The 20147-nt window shown below is 45.0% G+C and overlaps 1 protein-coding gene across 7 annotated transcripts in view; it reads left to right on the top strand.

The window, feature by feature from the left end:
* The window catches only part of slc25a15a (solute carrier family 25 member 15a), a 30053-nt gene extending 10125 nt beyond the window's left edge, over window positions 1–19928 (top strand). For 3 of the 7 annotated variants that reach the window (XM_045704120.1, XM_045704119.1, XM_045704118.1), the window contains exons 2-8: window positions 5419–5549; window positions 12617–12728; window positions 15621–15767; window positions 16839–16979; window positions 17211–17386; window positions 17825–17983; window positions 19312–19511. In XM_045704120.1, the coding sequence (XP_045560076.1) occupies window positions 5495–5549; window positions 12617–12728; window positions 15621–15767; window positions 16839–16979; window positions 17211–17386; window positions 17825–17983; window positions 19312–19469 (948 nt within the window). In that variant the 5' untranslated portion in view covers window positions 5419–5494 and the 3' untranslated portion in view covers window positions 19470–19511. Of the gene's footprint in view, window positions 1–5418; window positions 5550–12616; window positions 12729–15620; window positions 15768–16838; window positions 16980–17210; window positions 17387–17824; window positions 17984–19311; window positions 19512–19548 lie in introns of those variants that run through there. The other 4 variants (XM_045704116.1, XM_045704115.1, XM_045704117.1 and 1 more) reach the window with 2 other exon arrangements.
* The last annotated feature ends 219 nt before the right edge of the window (window positions 19929–20147 follow it).

Below are 20147 nucleotides of genomic sequence, written 5' to 3'. Positions count from 1 at the left end.
CAAACAATGTTTGAGAGATGAGTGATATTGTCGCACCCGAATCCATTAGCGCATGACAAGTTAAGCAGTCCTCCAGGACTGTTTCCAGGTATGGCCGTTTAGATTCGTGGTTAGTGGACATATTCCCCACAAAGTGGAGTGGTCGTTCGCAACGACGTGATGTGCCCTTTCTGTTCAAGGTGGAAGCAGATTGACTTTTCCGATTTTGAGTGGGCTTGGCTTTAACGAAGCGTTTGACCTTTATCTTCGCAACTTTTGTATCAGAGTCTATAGACAGAGCCCGGGGGCTTGTTTCTTGATCAAGCCGGCCCTGGATAGGGTCTTGAATGAGAGCGGGAGAAATTTGAACTTTAACGTCCATGCTATGGGTGTTAATTCCTGCGGACCTGGTGTCCGGTAATTCCCCGTCTAGTCCTTGTGACTTATCTTTTACCCTTTTCTCAAATATTTCTCGCTTAAGTTCTTCCCGTAGTGGGACTTCTGGAGAACATTGGTCTACATTTTGATCGTCCTTCAACCCTTTGTTACCCTTGTGCTCTGACACTTTTTGTGGGTTGGGTGCAGGAACATAGCGAACAGGTCGATTGTAGCGGTAGTCATGTTGATGGCTACGTACTTTACAGTTATTTCGACCACGGAGGTGATTGGAACCATGGTTTCGTGGTAGAAACTGTTGTTGTGCGTCATCTCTCAACGCTCCAATACTTGATAATGCACCCTCTAACTGGAGTGAGTGCTCCTGGTCAAACTTCAAAACCGAGTGGTCAGGGATCTTAGCATTGTGAACTTTTGATGCCTCAAAAGCTGTGCTTGCCAGCTCTCTGAGTTGTAAGATAGGCAAGCCAACATGGGCGGCAGGGCCCAACTAGGTAATGAAGGTGGGATACATGTTCGACAGAAACATTTGTTTGAATGGTAACAGTTCTTCCATTCCTGTTTCTGTGAGTAGGCCAAAGTAAGCTGAACGAAGCCTATGATAGAAAGCTTGTGGGTGTTCGTTCCGAGCTTGTTTGACGGTGTTAGCCAGTGAGCTATCGTGTTTGCGAGTCGCAGAACCACTGAATTCTAATTTCAAAGCTGTGGCAAGTTTAGCGTAGTCATTTAGCACGTGTTGCTGTTGTAGACGAATGAACCTCGTCACATGTCTATTCGACGTTCGATTCAACAGGTAAACCCTGTCAGAACCCGTAGCATTCGGGTAGCCACCCAACGCATCCTCTATGTCAGCTAGGAATGTCTCAGTATCGTTTGGCTGACCTGGAACGGGGTCAAAGGTGGGGAAATTCTTGACGAGTTTGTCAAGGTTGGCTTCATCCTGTGGAGAAATTGGGGCCGAAAGGCCAAGAGAAGAAGCCAAGCCTTGTTGTTGTTGGCCAAGAGGCACCATATTACTCAGTGCCGAAGGGCCAAGAGGAGAAGACTGAGGGACACATGAGGGAGGCAAGGTCTGAAACCTATTGTCTTCACTCCTGTGAGTACAGGGCTCCAGTTGCTTGGATGGGTAGTCGCGCTGTAGAGCGTGACCATTCTGGATTTCCTCCAGATGGTACCTAAGGGTGGAATTCTGCTGCATTGCAGAGTCCGCTTGAGCGCTTAGAGTACTGATTTTGGACACGTGAGTGTCACACCTGCTCCTTTCGGTCTCAAACTTATCTGTCATGGTTTGCAGATAGAGGTCTTGAGTACGGAGCGAGAGATTCAGTGATGAGATTTCCTCTATTTGCTTAGAAATCAATATTTCCATCCTCATCACCTGAATTCTCTCATCATTCATTTGGTCAGCGACTTCAATAAGTTCTGCTGATTTATCATCCAACTTTGTCACTGTGTTCATTAACTGATCGTCTTTGGTCTGCAGCGCTTTGAGGAGAACCGTGTTATTTTGAGTAACATTCAACAAAACAGCATGCATGTTGTCAAGTTGAGCGCTCCTGTTTGTAGATAACTCTTCAGATTTATCTAGTTTGGCGTGGACATCATCGTATTTAGTTTTGGCTAAATCGAGTTGTTCCTGCAGATGACGATTTTGTTGGAGAGTTTGTGCTCGTTCATCGTCATAAGTATTTGCAATTACTTTTAATTCTTCCGATTTCAAACGCAGTTCCTCGACTAGCAGAATGTTTTCATTTCCTGCTTTTGTCAATAGTTGCTCAGTTCTCTCCACCTTTGCCCTCATGTTAGCCATGTCTTGCACGTGCTTCAGCTGTGCACTGTGGTATTGGATCGATGCCAACCTTTGATGGCGATACATAAGTGCTAAAGTGGAGAGAACCGTCACAAAGCCTGTGTTTGATGATTGATTTTGGACAGCGTTCGCAATTTCGGCTGTTTTTTCGCTAATGGCATAATTAGGGTTGGTATCGCTGCTGAGGTCAGAGATCAATCCTTTTATGGGTGGAGGTTCACTAATTAGCGGAGGAGTGGTGACTACCTCCTTTGGTAGCTTGCACATTATTCGAAAAATTTAGAGGAAAAATGTTCCTAATTTTTTCAATGTTTGGGTTTGGAATTCATTGGAAGCTGCAAAGACAAGTTTAATCTATTTATAGATGTTGACGAACCATCAGTACTGTACCAGTAATGTGGAAGTTGGACGTGAATGAATTTGCAAAAGCAAATTGAATTAATTAATCAATGCCAGGCTATCTGGGTATTAAACTTGAATTGACCTGAGAGGATGTGAAGTTTAAAAGTGTCTCATTTGATTGCAAGAACATTAAGGTATGTTAAACAATTTAACTTATTAAATTGAATGAGACGATAATCCATACAATCTCCATTGATTGGATTTCATAAGTGTAAACAGTAGATTAAATGTTGGGAACACTCCCCACTATGGTACACTTCTTCCTTGGGCCGAAGCCACATGGGATTCCCGCGGGGGCGGGACTTCTGTCAGTACTGGATTACTGAATGGGTTTTGCAAAAAACAAATTTTACTGATTGATCAATTTTAATGATAAATCAAACCTGTATAGGCTATTTGGGATTTAAACTTGAATTAACCTGAGAGGTTTATTCATCTAGGTTAATGTGGAAAAAGATTACAATGTCTCATTTAGAAAACTCATCAATTTGGATATTATTTAAAAGATCCACTTGAGAATGTAAATCTGGCTATTTCACTTATTAGTTCAATTGAATAAGACATCCGTCTGGATATCACGACTAACGACTTGAGTGTCACCTGACTAATTCTTCTTGAAGGAAAGTACTGGTGACTCTTCAGAGGTCCCTGCTGGCACACGCTGAAATCAAGCGGAAGTACCCAGGGCGGGACTTCCGTTCAGCAAGGCGGAGGATTTAGAATGTGGCACAAAACAAAATGGCTGTTTTCCCTTTTGTTAGCTTAGCATCTCGAGCAAGCTAATGCTACTTTATGCCTGAAAAAATGCACAACATAGGATTCCCTTGGCAAGGGAAAGGTTTTACTTATAACGTATTATGTTCAAACCCTTTTCGGCGATATTTGACGATGTTTTAACCGGAACTCGAAGGAAACAACGAACTGCACCGTGGTCTACTCGCATCGAAACGCGAGAGAGACAGAGATACTTATCGCTGGTCAAGCTAATCTCTCCTAAATTTCAATCGGCTGGCTCTTTGTCCTCGCTCGAGTAATTAATAATGACCTAGCCAACACGCGTCTGAAACGCGCGAGGCAGAAATAGCCCAGCGTTTGGCAAAACGCGCTATTTCTCAGCTTTATCAGCCCTCATACAGAACTGTATAGCTTATGCTCGCCACTGACTACCTCAGAGCACAACACGGAGGCTATTCTCCGGAACACACACGCACCAATAATTCCGGTCTACAATTCCCATAATGTATATAATAAACTTGGTATATTATGTAATCTGCTTTTCAATTTTATATAGGCTGAATCAAAATGAAAGCGTCATCCTATTTTAGATTCCTCGCACGGGGGCTCCAATATGTTTTATCAAAATGACCCAACGTGCGTTTTAGTTTTAGAGTCCACACAGGGTGCGCCAAAAATGTCTGTTCACACCCTTTTCGGATCATTGAACAATGTTAAATTCTTAGGAAGCAGAGTATACTCTGGGCTAACAAGTGGAGAAGGCACTGTAAAATTGAGTTTAATTATTTATTTACTAAATAAACTAATCACACAGAATTACAAATACACAGAATACAAATGATGTCCCGGTGGACGGAACCTGTATGATGGCTGGTTACACAAAGGAAAGGGGGTTGGGCTTGAATGAAAGAGCGGGAAGACTTAGCATAGCTGCTGTTTCTTTGTTCCTATCGTAAATACATTATCTTATGCATTCTAAATTACCGCCCATTTGGAAAAGGAAAATGCAATAAATATTTACTCTGAGCTGCGCTTCGGTAGATTGGTCGTAGATGCTGGCCGGGTTGGCTAACAGATCTTCCTGTCCTCGGAAGAATGTCTCTGGTGGTAAATTGGATACGTGGTGGTATCTTCGTCTGTCTGTTAGACTGGATCCGTCGTCCGTCCTTTCCTAGCCCCCGTCTACAGCGGCCGCTGCTAACTCAACGGCTAGGAAGTAGCACTTCTGTAGTGAATAAGCTCAAAGTTCATACCATTCGCCACCAAAGCTCACGCCGAGGTTGGCTTAGTTCTGTACTTGACATGTGTGTCCTTCTAACGTAGAGGCTGCAGACCTCACGTACTGGAACATGTGGTTATCTTTTCATCAAAGGCTTATATAGTGGAGAGGGGGAAGGATGTGTTTCATCGTTTATAACCCCTGTCTCTTCACAGGGGTGGGCCACTGATCAAGCAGGGCACTTTCCTTATGAAAACCCAATTCTCTCATTTGGAAGCTAAAATTACGTTTAATCTCCTAACAAACAATTTCAATATCAAACATTTCAATTGCATAACAATTCCATGTGACTCTGATAACTAGAGGGTGTATACTTTCCCAGGTACAGTTTATGTCGTCCTGTCATCAGTCATAATGTCTCAGATGACAACCGAACTGACATCCATACTCATTACGTTCCAAAGCATATTTCCAACTGGTTTTATTACCAAAATATGGTTCCTTTCCCCATTTGTTTGATGTTCCCAGACTCTCTATATTTAACAGGACAGCAGTCCTTCAGTAGGGTCAGAGAGGGGAAGGGAGAAAGGTATTTATGGGGGGGGGTCATAAACCTTACCCACAGGCCAACGTCATGACAGTGGTTTTGTTCCTCTATAACAGCCTGTGAATGTTTACTGTGAGTGGTGTGTCCTTCTATAACAGCCTGTGAATGTTTACTGTGAGTGGTTTTGTTCCTCTATAACAGCCTGTGAATGTTTACTGTGAGTGGTTTTGTTCCTCTATAACAGCCTGTGAATGTTTACTGTGAGTGGTTTTGTTCCTCTATAACAGCCTGTGAATGTTTACTGTGAGTGGTTTTGTTCCTCTATAACAGCCTGTGAATGTTTACTGTGAGTGGTGTGTCCTTCTATAACCAGTGGTGAAAGCTTAGCATCATCATCATCATCATCATGGCACCTCATCCAGTGGTCCAGGCCATCATAGACCTCTCAGCTGGAGCGATAGGTAGGTCTACATCTAGATTACCTCCCGAATTGCACCCTCTTCCCTCTAGTGCACTACTTTTAACCAGGTTCCATAGGGTAGTGCGCTATTTTAGACCAGGGTCTATAGGGCTCTTGGTGGAACAGGCTGGCAGCAATAAGGATACCCCCCCCCCTTACAATGTGTAGCAGGCTGTAAACAATAAGGATACCCCCCCCCCCTAACAATGTGTAGCAGGCTGTAAACAATAAGGATACCCCCCCCCCCCTAACAATGTGTAGCAGGCTGTAAACAATAAGGATACCCCCCCCCTAACAATGTGTAGCAGGCTGTAAACAATAAGGATACCCCCCCCTAACAATGTGTAGCAGGCTGTAAACAATAAGGATACCCCCCCCTAACAATGTATAGCAGGCTGTAAACAATAAGGATACCCCCCCCTAACAATGTGTAGCAGGCTGTAAACAATAAGGATACCCCCCCCTAACAATGTGTAGCAGGCTGTAAACAATAAGGACACCCCCCCTAACAATGTGTAGCAGGCTGTAAACAATAAGGATACCCCCCCCTAACAATGTATAGCAGGCTGTAAACAATAAGGATACCCCCCCCCTAACAATGTGTAGCAGGCTGTAAACAATAAGGATACCCCCCCCCTAACAATGTGTAGCAGGCTGTAAACAATAAGGATACCCCCCCCTAACAATGTGTAGCAGGCTGTAAACAATAAGGATACCCCCCCCCCCTAACAATGTGTAGCAGGCTGTAAACAATAAGGATACCCCCCCCTAACAATGTGTAGCAGGCTGTAAACAATAAGGATACCCCCCCCTAACAATGTGTAGCAGGCTGTAAACAATAAGGATACCCCCCCCCTAACAATGTGTAGCAGGCTGTAAACAATAAGGATACCCCCCCTAACAATGTGTAGCAGGCTGTAAACAATAAGGATACCCCCCCCTAACAATGTGTAGCAGGCTGTAAACAATAAGGATACCCCCCCTAACAATGTGTAGCAGGCTGTAAACAATAAGGATACCCCCCTAACAATGTGTAGCAGGCTGTAAACAATAAGGATACCCCCCCTAACAATGTGTAGCAGGCTGTAAACAATAAGGATACCCCCCCCTAACAATGTGTAGCAGGCTGTAAACAATAAGGATACCCCCCCCTAACAATGTGTAGCAGGCTGTAAACAATAAGGACACCCCCCCTAACAATGTGTAGCAGGCTGTAAACAATAAGGATACCCCCCCCTAACAATGTGTAGCAGGCTGTAAACAATAAGGATACCCCCCCCTAACAATGTGTAGCAGGCTGTAAACAATAAGGATACCCCCCCCTAACAATGTGTAGCAGGCTGTAAACAATAAGGATACCCCCCCCTAACAATGTGTAGCAGGCTGTAAACAATAAGGATACCCCCCCCTAACAATGTGTAGCAGGCTGTAAACAATAAGGATACCCCCCCCATAACAATGTGTAGCAGGCTGTAAACAATAAGGATACCCCCCCCCTAACAATGTGTAGCAGGCTGTAAACAATAAGGATACCCCCCCCTAACAATGTGTAGCAGGCTGTAAACAATAAGGATACCCCCCCCTAACAATGTGTAGCAGGCTGTAAACAATAAGGATACCCCCCCTAACAATGTGTAGCAGGCTGTAAACAATAAGGATACCCCCCCTAACAATGTGTAGCAGGCTGTAAACAATAAGGATACCCCCCCCTAACATTGTATAGCAGGCTGTAAACAATAAGGATACCCCCCCCTAACAATGTGTAGCAGGCTGTAAACAATAAGGATACCCCCCCCTAACAATGTGTAGCAGGCTGTAAACAATAAGGATACCCCCCCCTAACAATGTGTAGCAGGCTGTAAACAATAAGGATACCCCCCCCTAACAATGTGTAGCAGGCTGTAAACAATAAGGATACCCCCCCCCTAACAATGTGTAGCAGGCTGTAAACAATAAGGATACCCCCCCCCTAACAATGTGTAGCAGGCTGTAAACAATAAGGATACCCCCCCCTAACAATGTGTAGCAGGCTGTAAACAATAAGGATACCCCCCCTAACAATGTGTAGCAGGCTGTAAACAATAAGGATACCCCCCCCCTAACAATGTGTAGCAGGCTGTAAACAATAAGGATACCCCCCCCTAACAATGTGTAGCAGGCTGTAAACAATAAGGATACCCCCCCTAACAATGTGTAGCAGGCTGTAAACAATAAGGATACCCCCCCTAACAATGTGTAGCAGGCTGTAAACAATAAGGATACCCCCCCCTAACAATGTGTAGCAGGCTGTAAACAATAAGGATACCCCCCCCCTAACAATGTGTAGCAGGCTGTAAACAATAAGGATACCCCCCCCTAACAATGTGTAGCAGGCTGTAAACAATAAGGACACCCCCCCCTAACAATGTGTAGCAGGCTGTAAACAATAAGGATACCCCCCCCTAACAATGTGTAGCAGGCTGTAAACAATAAGGATACCCCCCCCCTAACAATGTGTAGCAGGCTGTAAACAATAAGGATACCCCCCCTAACAATGTGTAGCAGGCTGTAAACAATAAGGATACCCCCCCCTAACAATGTGTAGCAGGCTGTAAACAATAAGGATACCCCCCTAACAATGTGTAGCAGGCTGTAAACAATAAGGATACCCCCCCCTAACAATGTGTAGCAGGCTGTAAACAATAAGGATACCCCCCCCTAACAATGTGTAGCAGGCTGTAAACAATAAGGATACCCCCCCCCTAACAATGTGTAGCAGGCTGTAAACAATAAGGATACCCCCCCCTAACAATGTGTAGCAGGCTGTAAACAATAAGGATACCCCCCCCTAACAATGTGTAGCAGGCTGTAAACAATAAGGATACCCCCCCCCTAACAATGTGTAGCAGGCTGTAAACAATAAGGATACCCCCCCTAACAATGTGTAGCAGGCTGTAAACAATAAGGATACCCCCCCCTAACAATGTGTAGCAGGCTGTAAACAATAAGGATACCCCCCTAACAATGTGTAGCAGGCTGTAAACAATAAGGATACCCCCCCCTAACAATGTGTAGCAGGCTGTAAACAATAAGGATACCCCCCCCTAACAATGTGTAGCAGGCTGTAAACAATAAGGATACCCCCCCCCTAACAATGTGTAGCAGGCTGTAAACAATAAGGATACCCCCCCCTAACAATGTGTAGCAGGCTGTAAACAATAAGGATACCCCCCCCCCTAACAATGTGTAGCAGGCTGTAAACAATAAGGATACCCCCCCCCTAACAATGTGTAGCAGGCTGTAAACAATAAGGATACCCCCCCCCTAACAATGTGTAGCAGGCTGTAAACAATAAGGATACCCCCCCCTAACAATGTGTAGCAGGCTGTAAACAATAAGGATACCCCCCCCTAACAATGTGTAGCAGGCTGTAAACAATAAGGATACCCCCCCCTAACAATGTGTAGCAGGCTGTAAACAATAAGGATACCCCCCCCTAACAATGTGTAGCAGGCTGTAAACAATAAGGATACCCCCCCCCTAACAATGTGTAGCAGGCTGTAAACAATAAGGATACCCCCCCCTAACAATGTGTAGCAGGCTGTAAACAATAAGGATATCCCCCCCTAACAATGTGTAGCAGGCTGTAAACAATAAGGATACCCCCCCCCTAACAATGTATAGCAGGCTGTAAACAATAAGGATACCCCCCCCCCTAACAATGTGTAGCAGGCTGTAAACAATAAGGATACCCCCCCCTAACAATGTGTAGCAGGCTGTAAACAATAAGGATACCCCCCCCTAACAATGTGTAGCAGGCTGTAAACAATAAGGATCCCCCCCTAACAATGTGTAGCAGGCTGTAAACAATAAGGATACCCCCCCCTAACAATGTGTAGCAGGCTGTAAACAATAAGGATACCCCCCCCTAACAATGTGTAGCAGGCTGTAAACAATAAGGATACCCCCCCTAACAATGTGTAGCAGGCTGTAAACAATAAGGATACCCCCCCCTAACAATGTGTAGCAGGCTGTAAACAATAAGGATACCCCCCCCCTAACAATGTGTAGCAGGCTGTAAACAATAAGGATACCCCCCCCTAACAATGTGTAGCAGGCTGTAAACAATAAGGATACCCCCCCCTAACAATGTGTAGCAGGCTGTAAACAATAAGGATACCCCCCCTAACAATGTGTAGCAGGCTGTAAACAATAAGGATACCCCCCCTAACAATGTGTAGCAGGCTGTAAACAATAAGGATACCCCCCCTAACAATGTGTAGCAGGCTGTAAACAATAAGGACACCCCCCCCTAACAATGTGTAGCAGGCTGTAAACAATAAGGATACCCCCCCCCTAACAATGTGTAGCAGGCTGTAAACAATAAGGATACCCCCCCTAACAATGTGTAGCAGGCTGTAAACAATAAGGATACCCCCCCCTAACAATGTGTAGCAGGCTGTAAACAATAAGGATACCCCCCCCCTAACAATGTGTAGCAGGCTGTAAACAATAAGGATACCCCCCCCTAACAATGTGTAGCAGGCTGTAAACAATAAGGATACCCCCCCCCTAACAATGTGTAGCAGGCTGTAAACAATAAGGATACCCCCCCCCTAACAATGTGTAGCAGGCTGTAAACAATAAGGATACCCCCCCTAACAATGTGTAGCAGGCTGTAAACAATAAGGATACCCCCCCCTAACAATGTGTAGCAGGCTGTAAACAATAAGGATACCCCCCCCTAACAATGTGTAGCAGGCTGTAAACAATAAGGATACCCCCCCCCCCAACAATGTGTAGCAGGCTGTAAACAATAAGGATACCCCCCCCCCTAACAATGTGTAGCAGGCTGTAAACAATAAGGATACCCCCCCTAACAATGTGTAGCAGGCTGTAAACAATAAGGATACCCCCCCCTAACAATGTGTAGCAGGCTGTAAACAATAAGGATACCCCCCCCTAACAATGTGTAGCAGGCTGTAAACAATAAGGATACCCCCCCCTAACAATGTGTAGCAGGCTGTAAACAATAAGGATACCCCCCCCTAACAATGTGTAGCAGGCTGTAAACAATAAGGATACCCCCCCCCTAACAATGTGTAGCAGGCTGTAAACAATAAGGATACCCCCCCCTAACAATGTGTAGCAGGCTGTAAACAATAAGGATACCCCCCCCCTAACAATGTGTAGCAGGCTGTAAACAATAAGGATACCCCCCCCCTAACAATGTGTAGCAGGCTGTAAACAATAAGGATACCCCCCCCTAACAATGTGTAGCAGGCTGTAAACAATAAGGATACCCCCCCCCTAACAATGTGTAGCAGGCTGTAAACAATAAGGATACCCCCCCCTAACAATGTGTAGCAGGCTGTAAACAATAAGGATACCCCCCCTAACAATGTGTAGCAGGCTGTAAACAATAAGGATACCCCCCCCTAACAATGTGTAGCAGGCTGTAAACAATAAGGATACCCCCCCCCTAACAATGTGTAGCAGGCTGTAAACAATAAGGATACCCCCCCTAACAATGTGTAGCAGGCTGTAAACAATAAGGATACCCCCCCCTAACAATGTGTAGCAGGCTGTAAACAATAAGGATACCCCCCCCCTAACAATGTGTAGCAGGCTGTAAACAATAAGGATACCCCCCCCTAACAATGTGTAGCAGGCTGTAAACAATAAGGACACCCCCCCTAACAATGTGTAGCAGGCTGTAAACAATAAGGATACCCCCCCTAACAATGTGTAGCAGGCTGTAAACAATAAGGATACCCCCCCCTAACAATGTGTAGCAGGCTGTAAACAATAAGGATACCCCCCCCTAACAATGTGTAGCAGGCTGTAAACAATAAGGACACCCCCCCCCTAACAATGTGTAGCAGGCTGTAAACAATAAGGACACCCCCCCCCCTAACAATGTGTAGCAGGCTGTAAACAATAAGGATACCCCCCCCTAACAATGTGTAGCAGGCTGTAAACAATAAGGATACCCCCCCCTAACAATGTGTAGCAGGCTGTAAACAATAAGGATACCCCCCCCTAACAATGTGTAGCAGGCTGTAAACAATAAGGATACCCCCCCTAACAATGTGTAGCAGGCTGTAAACAATAAGGATACCCCCCCCTAACAATGTGTAGCAGGCTGTAAACAATAAGGATACCCCCCCCCCCTAACAATGTGTAGCAGGCTGTAAACAATAAGGATACCCCCCCCTAACAATGTGTAGCAGGCTGTAAACAATAAGGATACCCCCCCCTAACAATGTGTAGCAGGCTGTAAACAATAAGGACACCCCCCCCTAACAATGTGTAGCAGGCTGTAAACAATAAGGAGGACCCCTCCAGCCTAGGAGTGGCTACAGTAGGCCTGTCTAGGCCTGACATTAAAATGTGTCATCTGTTTTGGGAAAGTTAAAAAGGAAAAGTCAGCAAAATATAATTTTGTGTGTTGTCCTCCTCTCCATCTCCCTCCTCTCCTCCTCCTCTGTCTCCTCTCCATGTCCCTCCTCCTCTCCTCTTTTCCTCCTCTGTCTCCTCTCCATCTCCCTCCTCCTCTCCTCCTCCTCCTCCTCCTCTCCTCCTCCTCTGTCTCCTCTCCATGTCCCTCCTCCTCTCCTCTTTTCCTCCTCTGTCTCCTCTCCATATCCCTCCTCCTCTCCTCCTCCTCCTCCTCTCCTCCTCCTCTGTCTCCTCTCCATGTCCCTCCTCCTCTCCTCCTCCTCCTCCTCCTCCTCTCCTCCTCCTCTGTCTCCTCTCCATATCCCTCCTCCTCTCCTCCTCCTCTGTCTCCTCTCCATATCCCTCCTCCTCTCCTCATCCTCTGTCTCCTCTCCATGTCCCTCCTCCTCCTCTCTCCTCCTCCTCTCCTCTCTCTCCTCCTCTGTTTTAGTCCCTCCTCCTCTCTTCATCCTCTTCTTCTCCATGTCCCTCCTCCTCCTCCTCTCCTCCTCCTCTCCTCCTCCTCTGTCTCCTCTCCATCTCCCTCCTCCCCTCCTCTGATCCTAAATCTGTACCTAGGGGAAACCACAGCCAGTATCTGTGATTCAAACCCTCTCCATCTTCTCCCTCCACCCATGTTGCCTTTAGGTGGGACAGCCTGTGTGTTCAGTGGCCAGCCATTTGACACAGCCAAGGTGAAAATGCAGACCTTCCCATCCATGTACCGAGGCTTCCTCCACTGCTTCATGTCCACCTACAGGTAAAAACACGTATTTACAGTGGTGTTATTCCTGAATCCTGTGTATTTACAGTGGTATTATTCCTGAATCCTGTGTATTTACAGTGGTGTTATTCCTGAATCCTGTGTATTTACAGTGGTGTTATTCCTGAATCCTGTGTATTTACAGTGGTGTTATTCCTGAATCCTGTGTATTTACAGTAGTGTTATTCCTGAATCCTGTGTATTTACAGTAGTGTTATTCCTGAATCCTGTGTATTTACAGTAGTGTTATTCCTGAATCCTGTGTATTTACAGTGGTGTTATTCCTGAATCCTGTGTATTTACAGTGGTGTTATTCCTGAATCCTGTGTATTTACAGTGGTGTTATTCCTGAATCCTGTGTATTTACAGTAGTGTTATTCCTGAATCCTGTGTATTTACAGTAGTGTTATTCCTGAATCCTGTGTATTTACAGTGGTGTTATTCCTGAATCCTGTGTATTTACAGTAGTGTTATTCCTGAATCCTGTGTATTTACAGTGGTATTATTCCTGAATCCTGTGTATTTACAGTGGTGTTATTCCTGAATCCTGTGTATTTACAGTAGTGTTATTCCTGAATCCTGTGTATTTACAGTAGTGTTATTCCTGAATCCTGTGTATTTACAGTAGTGTTATTCCTGAATCCTGTGTATTTACAGTAGTGTTATTCCTGAATCCTGTGTATTTACAGTAGTGTTATTCCTGAATCCTGTGTATTTACAGTAGTGTTATTCCTGAATCCTGTGTATTTACAGTGGTGTTATTCCTGAATCCTGTGTATTTACAGTAGTGTTATTCCTGAATCCTGTGTATTTACAGTAGTGTTATTCCTGAATCCTGTGTATTTACAGTGGTATTATTCCTGAATCCTGTGTATTTACAGTGGTGTTATTCCTGAATCCTGTGTATTTACAGTGGTGTTATTCCTGAATCCTGTGTATTTACAGTGGTATTATTCCTGAATCCTGTGTATTTACAGTAGTGTTATTCCTGAATCCTGTGTATTTACAGTAGTGTTATTCCTGAATCCTGTGTATTTACAGTAGTGTTATTCCTGAATCCTGTGTATTTACAGTGGTGTTATTCCTGAATCCTGTGTATTTACAGTGGTGTTATTCCTGAATCCTGTGTATTTACAGTGGTGTTATTCCTGAATCCTGTGTATTTACAGTGGTATTATTCCTGAATCCTGTGTATTTACAGTGGTATTATTCCTAAATCCTGTGTATTTACCTTTTATATAAATACAGTACCAGTCAAAAGTTGACACACCTGCTCAGTCCAGGTTTTAATCTTTATTTTTACTGTTTTCTACATTGTAGAATAACAGTGAAGGCATCATCACTTTGAAATAACACATATGGTATCATGTAGTAACCAAAAAAGTGTTAAACAAATCTAAATATATTTCTTCAAATTAGACACCCTTGCCTTGATGACAGCTTGTTTGTCCAAACTTTTGACTGGTACTGTATATACTGCACATACACTACATGACCAAAAGTATGTGGTTACCTGCTCGTTCAACATCTCATTCCAAAATCATGGACATCAATCTGGAGTTGGTCCCCCATTAGCTGCTATAATAGCCTTTACTCTTCTGAGAAGGCTTTCACTAGATGTTGGAACGTTGCTGCAGGGACTAGCTTACATTCAGCCACAAGACTTGCTTCCATTCAGCCACAGTTAGGTTGGGGCACTGATGTTGGGCGATTAGGCCTGGCTCGCAGTCTGCATTCCAATTCATCCCAAAGGATGTTCGATGGGGTTGAGGTCAGGGCTTTGTGCAGGCCAGTCAAGTTCTTCCACACCGATCTCAACAAACCATTTCTGTATGGACCTCACTTTGTGCATGGTGGCATTGTCATGCTGAAACAAGAAAGGTCCTTCCCCAAACTGTTGCCACAAAGTTGGAAGCACAGAATCATCTAGAATGTCATTGTATGCTGTTGCGTTAAGATTTCCCTTCACTGGATCTAAGGGGCTCAAACCATGAAAAACAGCCCCAGACCATTATCCCTCCTCCACCAAACATTACAGTTGGCACTATGCATTCGGGCAGGTAACGTTCTCCTGGCATCCGCCAAACCCAGATTCCTCCGTCGGACTGTCAAATGTTGAAGCGTGATTCATCACTCCAGAGAACACGTTTCCACTGCTCCAGAGTCCAATGGCGGTGAGCTTTACACCACTCCAGCCGACGCTTGGCATTGCGCATGGTGATCTTAGGCTTGTGTGCGGCTGCTCGGCCATGGAAACCCATTTCATGAAGCTTCCGACAAACAGTTATTGTGCTGACGTTGCTTCCAGAGGCAGTTTGGAACTCTGTAGTGAGTGTTGCAACTGGGGACAGACAATTATTTTACGCGCTATGCGCTTCAGCACTCAGCGGTCCCGTTCTGTGAACTTGTGTGGCCTACCACTTCGCAGCTGAGCCGTTGTTGCTCCTAGACGATTCCACTTCATAATATCAACACTTACAGTTGACTGGGGCAGCTCTAGCAGGGCAGACATTTGACAAACTGACTTGTTGGAAAGGTGGTATCCTATAACAGTGCCACGTTGAAAGTCACTGAGCTCTTCAGTAAGGGCCATTCTACTGCCAATGTTTGTCTAAGGAGGTTGCATGACTGTGTGCTCGATTTTATACACCTGTCAGCAACGGGTGTGGCTGAAATAGCCGAATCCACTCATTTGAAGAGGTGTCCACATACTGCTGTATATATAGTTTATCTTGACGGAGGGTACACACCATAACGATCTGGTTGAAGTATAAAAAAATTCATTTTTCCATTGAAACATTTTTCCAAGTTTTCCAACTTCCATTATCCTCCAAGACTTTCTGAATCTGAACAGCTGTTTCCTGTCAATGTTACCTGGTGGGTCTGTAGACAGATGGGTCTGAGAGGGCTGTACCAGGGAGCCACCCCAGCACTCATAGCCAACATCGCAGAGAACGCTGTCCTTTTCATGAGCTATGGTTTCTGTCAGGACGTGTTGCGGCGAATCACCGGGATGGACCGAGCCGTAGAACTCAGGTTAGACTGTCATATTGGACCATCAAGACAAGCCTTTGCATATTAGGCTCTTTCTACAGACTCTTTCTACGGGGTCTTTCTACGGGGTCTTTCTACAGGCTCTTTCTACAGACTCTTTCTACAGGGTCTTTCTACGGGGTCTTTCTACATTGTCTTTCTACAGACTTTCTACAGACTTTCTACAGACTCTTTCTACAGACTCTTTCTACGGGGTCTTTCTACAGACTCTTTCTACAGACTCTTTCTACAGGCTCTTTCTACGGGGTCTTTCTACGGGGTCTTTCTACGGGGTCGTTCTACGGGGTCGTTCTACGGGGTCGTTCAACGGGGTCGTTCTACGGGGTCATTCTACGGGGTCTTTCTACGGGGTCGTTCTACGGGGTCTTTCTACGGGGTCTTTCTACGGGGTCGTTCTACAGGGTCTTTCTACAGGGTCTTTCTACGGGGTCTTTCTACATTGTCTTTCTACAGACACTTTCTACAGACTCTTTCTACGGGGTCTTTCTACAGACTCTTTCTACGGGGTCTTTCTACGGGGTCTTTCTACAGACTCTTTCTACAGACTCTTTCTACGGGGTCTTTCTACAGACTCTTTCTACAGACTCTTTCTACAGACTCTTTCTACGGGGTCTTTCTACAGACTCTTTCTACAGACTCTTTCTACAGACTTTCTACAGACTCTTTCTACGGGGTCTTTCTACGGGGTCTTTCTACGGGGTCTTTCTACGGGGTCTTTCTACATTGTCTTTCTACAGGCTCTTTCTACAGGGTCTTTCTACGGGGTCTTTCTACGGGGTCTTTCTACAGGGTCTTTCTACAGGGTCTTATAGAGTATGTATTGTGTGTAATACTAGATCTTACATGATTGTAATTCTGTCCAAGCAGATAATTGTATATGCATGTAATTCAACAATGATCTTTCCAAGTCTTTCACATGACGTGGCCTTTAATTATCAGTTGTGTAACATTAACCAGTCTTAGGATTTTATGTTCTGTGCCAATTTACTGCAAAACATGTTCCCTCTGCTATGGTTCTCCTTCTTCATTCCTCATCACTGGTCCTCTCCTTAGTGACCTCCAGAAGGCGTGTTCAGGCTCCCTAGCCTCCATCTTCTCCTCCCTGGCTCTCTGTCCCACGGAGCTGGTCAAGTGTCGTCTGCAGGCCATGCATGAGATGGAGGCCTCCGGCAAGGTACCCTCAGGGCAGAAGAGGTAAGATAAGATGACATAACACCGTGCTTCTACACCTGCATTGCTTGCTGTTTGGGGTTTTAGGCTGGGTTTCTGTACAGCACTTTGAGACATCAGCTGATGTAAAAAGGGGCTTTATAAATACATTTGATTTGATTTGATGCATGAGATGGAGGCCTCTGGTAAGATACCTGCAAGGCAGTGGGATTCATACCTCCAATATCTGTGTTGTGTCTCCCTGGGTCTGTCCAGTTCGGTGTGGTCCGTGGTTCGGACGGTGTTGAGGAAGGACGGTCCTCTTGGGTTCTACCAGGGTTTGACTACAACCATCGTCAGGGAGGTGCCCGGGTATTTCTGCTTCTTCGGAGCCTACGAGCTCTGTCGCACGACATTTGCTAAGCATCTGAGCACTGAAAAGGATGCCATAGGTATGATGGTGAAATTACGAACACCTGTTGTATCTATGTGTTCATTCAAGTTTTGCAATGCAACTATTTGAGTAATCACTGTGTTCCAAATGGCCTCTCTCTCTCTCTCTCTCTCTCTCTCTCTCTCTCTCTCTCTCTCTCTCTCTCTCTCTCTCTCTCTCTCTCTCTCTCTCTCTCTCTCTCTCTCTCTCTCTCTCTCTCTCTCTCTCTCTCTCTCTCTCTCTCTCTCTCTCTCTCTCTCTCTCTCTCTCTCTCTCTCTCTCTCTCTCTCTCTCTCTCCACCCATCCCCTCTTCTACCCTCCCCCCTCCTCCCATCCCCCCTCCCCTCTCCTCCCCACTCCTACCACCCCCCTCCCCCCTCCTTCCCACTCCCCTCTCCTCCTCCTCCCCACTCCTCCCATCCCATCCCATCCCCCCTCCCCTCTTCTCCTCTCTAGGCGTTGTCCCTCTGATGTTCAGTGGTGGGTTTGGGGGAGCGTGCCTGTGGCTGGTGGTCTATCCCATAGACTGTGTGAAGTCCAGGATCCAGGTCCACTCCCTCGCAGGCAGACAGCAAGGCTTCATCAAGACCTTGATGGGGATCATACGCACTGAAGGTGAGGGGACAAAGTGATACAATAGATACTGCATTATAGCTGAATTATAGTACTACTATATATGTGAATGGAAATGGGTATACTGTACACAGTGAGTAGGAGTGTCTCTTTCCAGTAAACTGCAGTGCTGGAAAAAGTACCCAATTGTCATACTTGAGTAAAATGAAAAGATACTTTAATAGAAAATGACTCAATTAAAAGTGATAGTCACCTGGTAAAATACTACTTGAGTAAAAGTCTAAATGTATTTTGTTTAAAATATACTTAAGTATCAAAAGTAAAAGTATAAATAATAAAAAATTCCTTATATTTAGCCAGACGTCACCATTTTATTTTTTACATTTTTTTATGGATAGCCTGGGGCACACTCAGACATCTTTACAAACGAAGCATGTGTTTAGTGAGTCCTCCAGATCAGAGGCAGTAGGGATGACCAGGGATGTTCTCTGTTTAGTGAGTCATCCAGATCAGAGGCAGTAGGGATGACCAGGGATGTTCTCTGTTTAGTGAGTCCTCCAGATCAGAGGCAGTAGGGATGACCAGGGATGTTCTCTGTTTAGTGAGTCCTCCAGATCAGAGGCAGTAGGGATGACCAGGGATGTTCTCTGTTTAGTGAGTCCTCCAGATCAGAGGCAGTAGGGATGACCAGGGATGTTCTCTGTCTAGTGAGTCCTCCAGATCAGAGGCAGTAGGGATGACCAGGGATGTTCTCTGTTTAGTGAGTCCTCCAGATCAGAGGCAGTAGGGATGACCAGGGATGTTCTCTGTTTAGTGAGTCCTCCAGATCAGAGGCAGTAGGGATGACCAGGGATGTTCTCTGTTTAGTGAGTCCTCCAGATCAGAGGCAGTAGGGATGACCAGGGATGTTCTCTGTTTAGTGAGTCCTCCAGATCAGAGGCAGTAGGGATGACCAGGGATGTTCTCTTGATAAGTGCGTGAATTGGACCATTTTCCTGTCCTGCTAGTCATTCAAAATGTAATGAGTACATTTGGCTGTCAGGGAAAATGTATGGAGTAAAAAGTACATAATTGTCTTTAGGAATGTAGTGAAGTAAAAGTTAATCAATAATAAAGTAAAGTACAGATACCCCCAAAAACTACTTAAGTAGTACTTTAAAGTATTTTTACTGGTGTAAAGTACACCATTGGTTCACTGTGATATAAGATGGTACCTGAAATGTTCGACAGTTTATATTTTCAGTGAAATGAAGTATTATACACAGAACGTGTCTTCCTCTGTATTTCTGTTCTTCCTGTAGGAGTGGCCCTCACAGGTCACCCCCACATGATAGAACGTGTCTTCCTCTGTATTTCTGTTCTTCCTGTAGGAGTGACTCCTCTCTACTCAGGCCTCACCCCCACCATGATCAGAACCTGTCTTCCTCTGTATTTCTGTTCTTCCTGTAGGAGTGACTCCTCTCTACTCAGGCCTCACCCCCACCATGATCAGAACCTGTCTTCCTCTGTATTTCTGTTCTTCCTGTAGGAGTGACTCCTCTCTACTCAGGCCTCACCCCCACCATGATCAGAACCTGTCTTCCTCTGTATTTCTGTTCTTCCTGTAGGAGTGACTCCTCTCTACTCAGGCCTCACCCCAACCATGATCAGAACGTTCCCTGCCAACGGAGCACTCTTCTTGGCCTATGAGCTCAGCCGTAAGGCGATGATGCAGAAGTTTGGAGACGTCTGATTGGCTGATCCCTTCTCCTCACAACGGACACTTCCTGTTTCCTCCACCAATGCCTGCACTTTGTTGCCATCCCCAAAAATATAACCTTACGTTTAAACATTATTTTTAAAGTCTGAATGTAATTTTTTGTTGTTGTTGTAGCTATTGACTATGAAAGGATAATGCCTACATTTGTTGAGCAGGTCACAGTTATTTGAGAATGTAGAGTGTGTGGTGTTCTGTAAAAACTTTAAATAAAGTCACACTCTATATTGACACGGCTAATCCTAACCTACCATATACAGTGGGATATTTCTCTCTTTTTATATCGTTTTTCCTCGCGCTTAGTCAGCACTTCTACAAAACAGGTTTTCAGATGTGTGTCAGCTTACGCTTTTTACAGTTATTCTATTCGACTACTATCTACTTCGAACCTACTGTGTATAATTCAAACAAATTGTGCATTCAAAAGTGGTGTTTTACCATTCAAACTGG

The sequence above is a fragment of the Salmo salar genome, chromosome ssa20 (genome assembly GCF_905237065.1).
Source record: "Salmo salar chromosome ssa20, Ssal_v3.1, whole genome shotgun sequence".
Classification (NCBI taxonomy): Eukaryota; Metazoa; Chordata; class Actinopteri; order Salmoniformes; family Salmonidae; genus Salmo; species Salmo salar.
The sequence above is the reverse complement of the archived record's forward strand: the minus strand, read 5'-3'. Positions and strand labels throughout refer to the sequence as shown.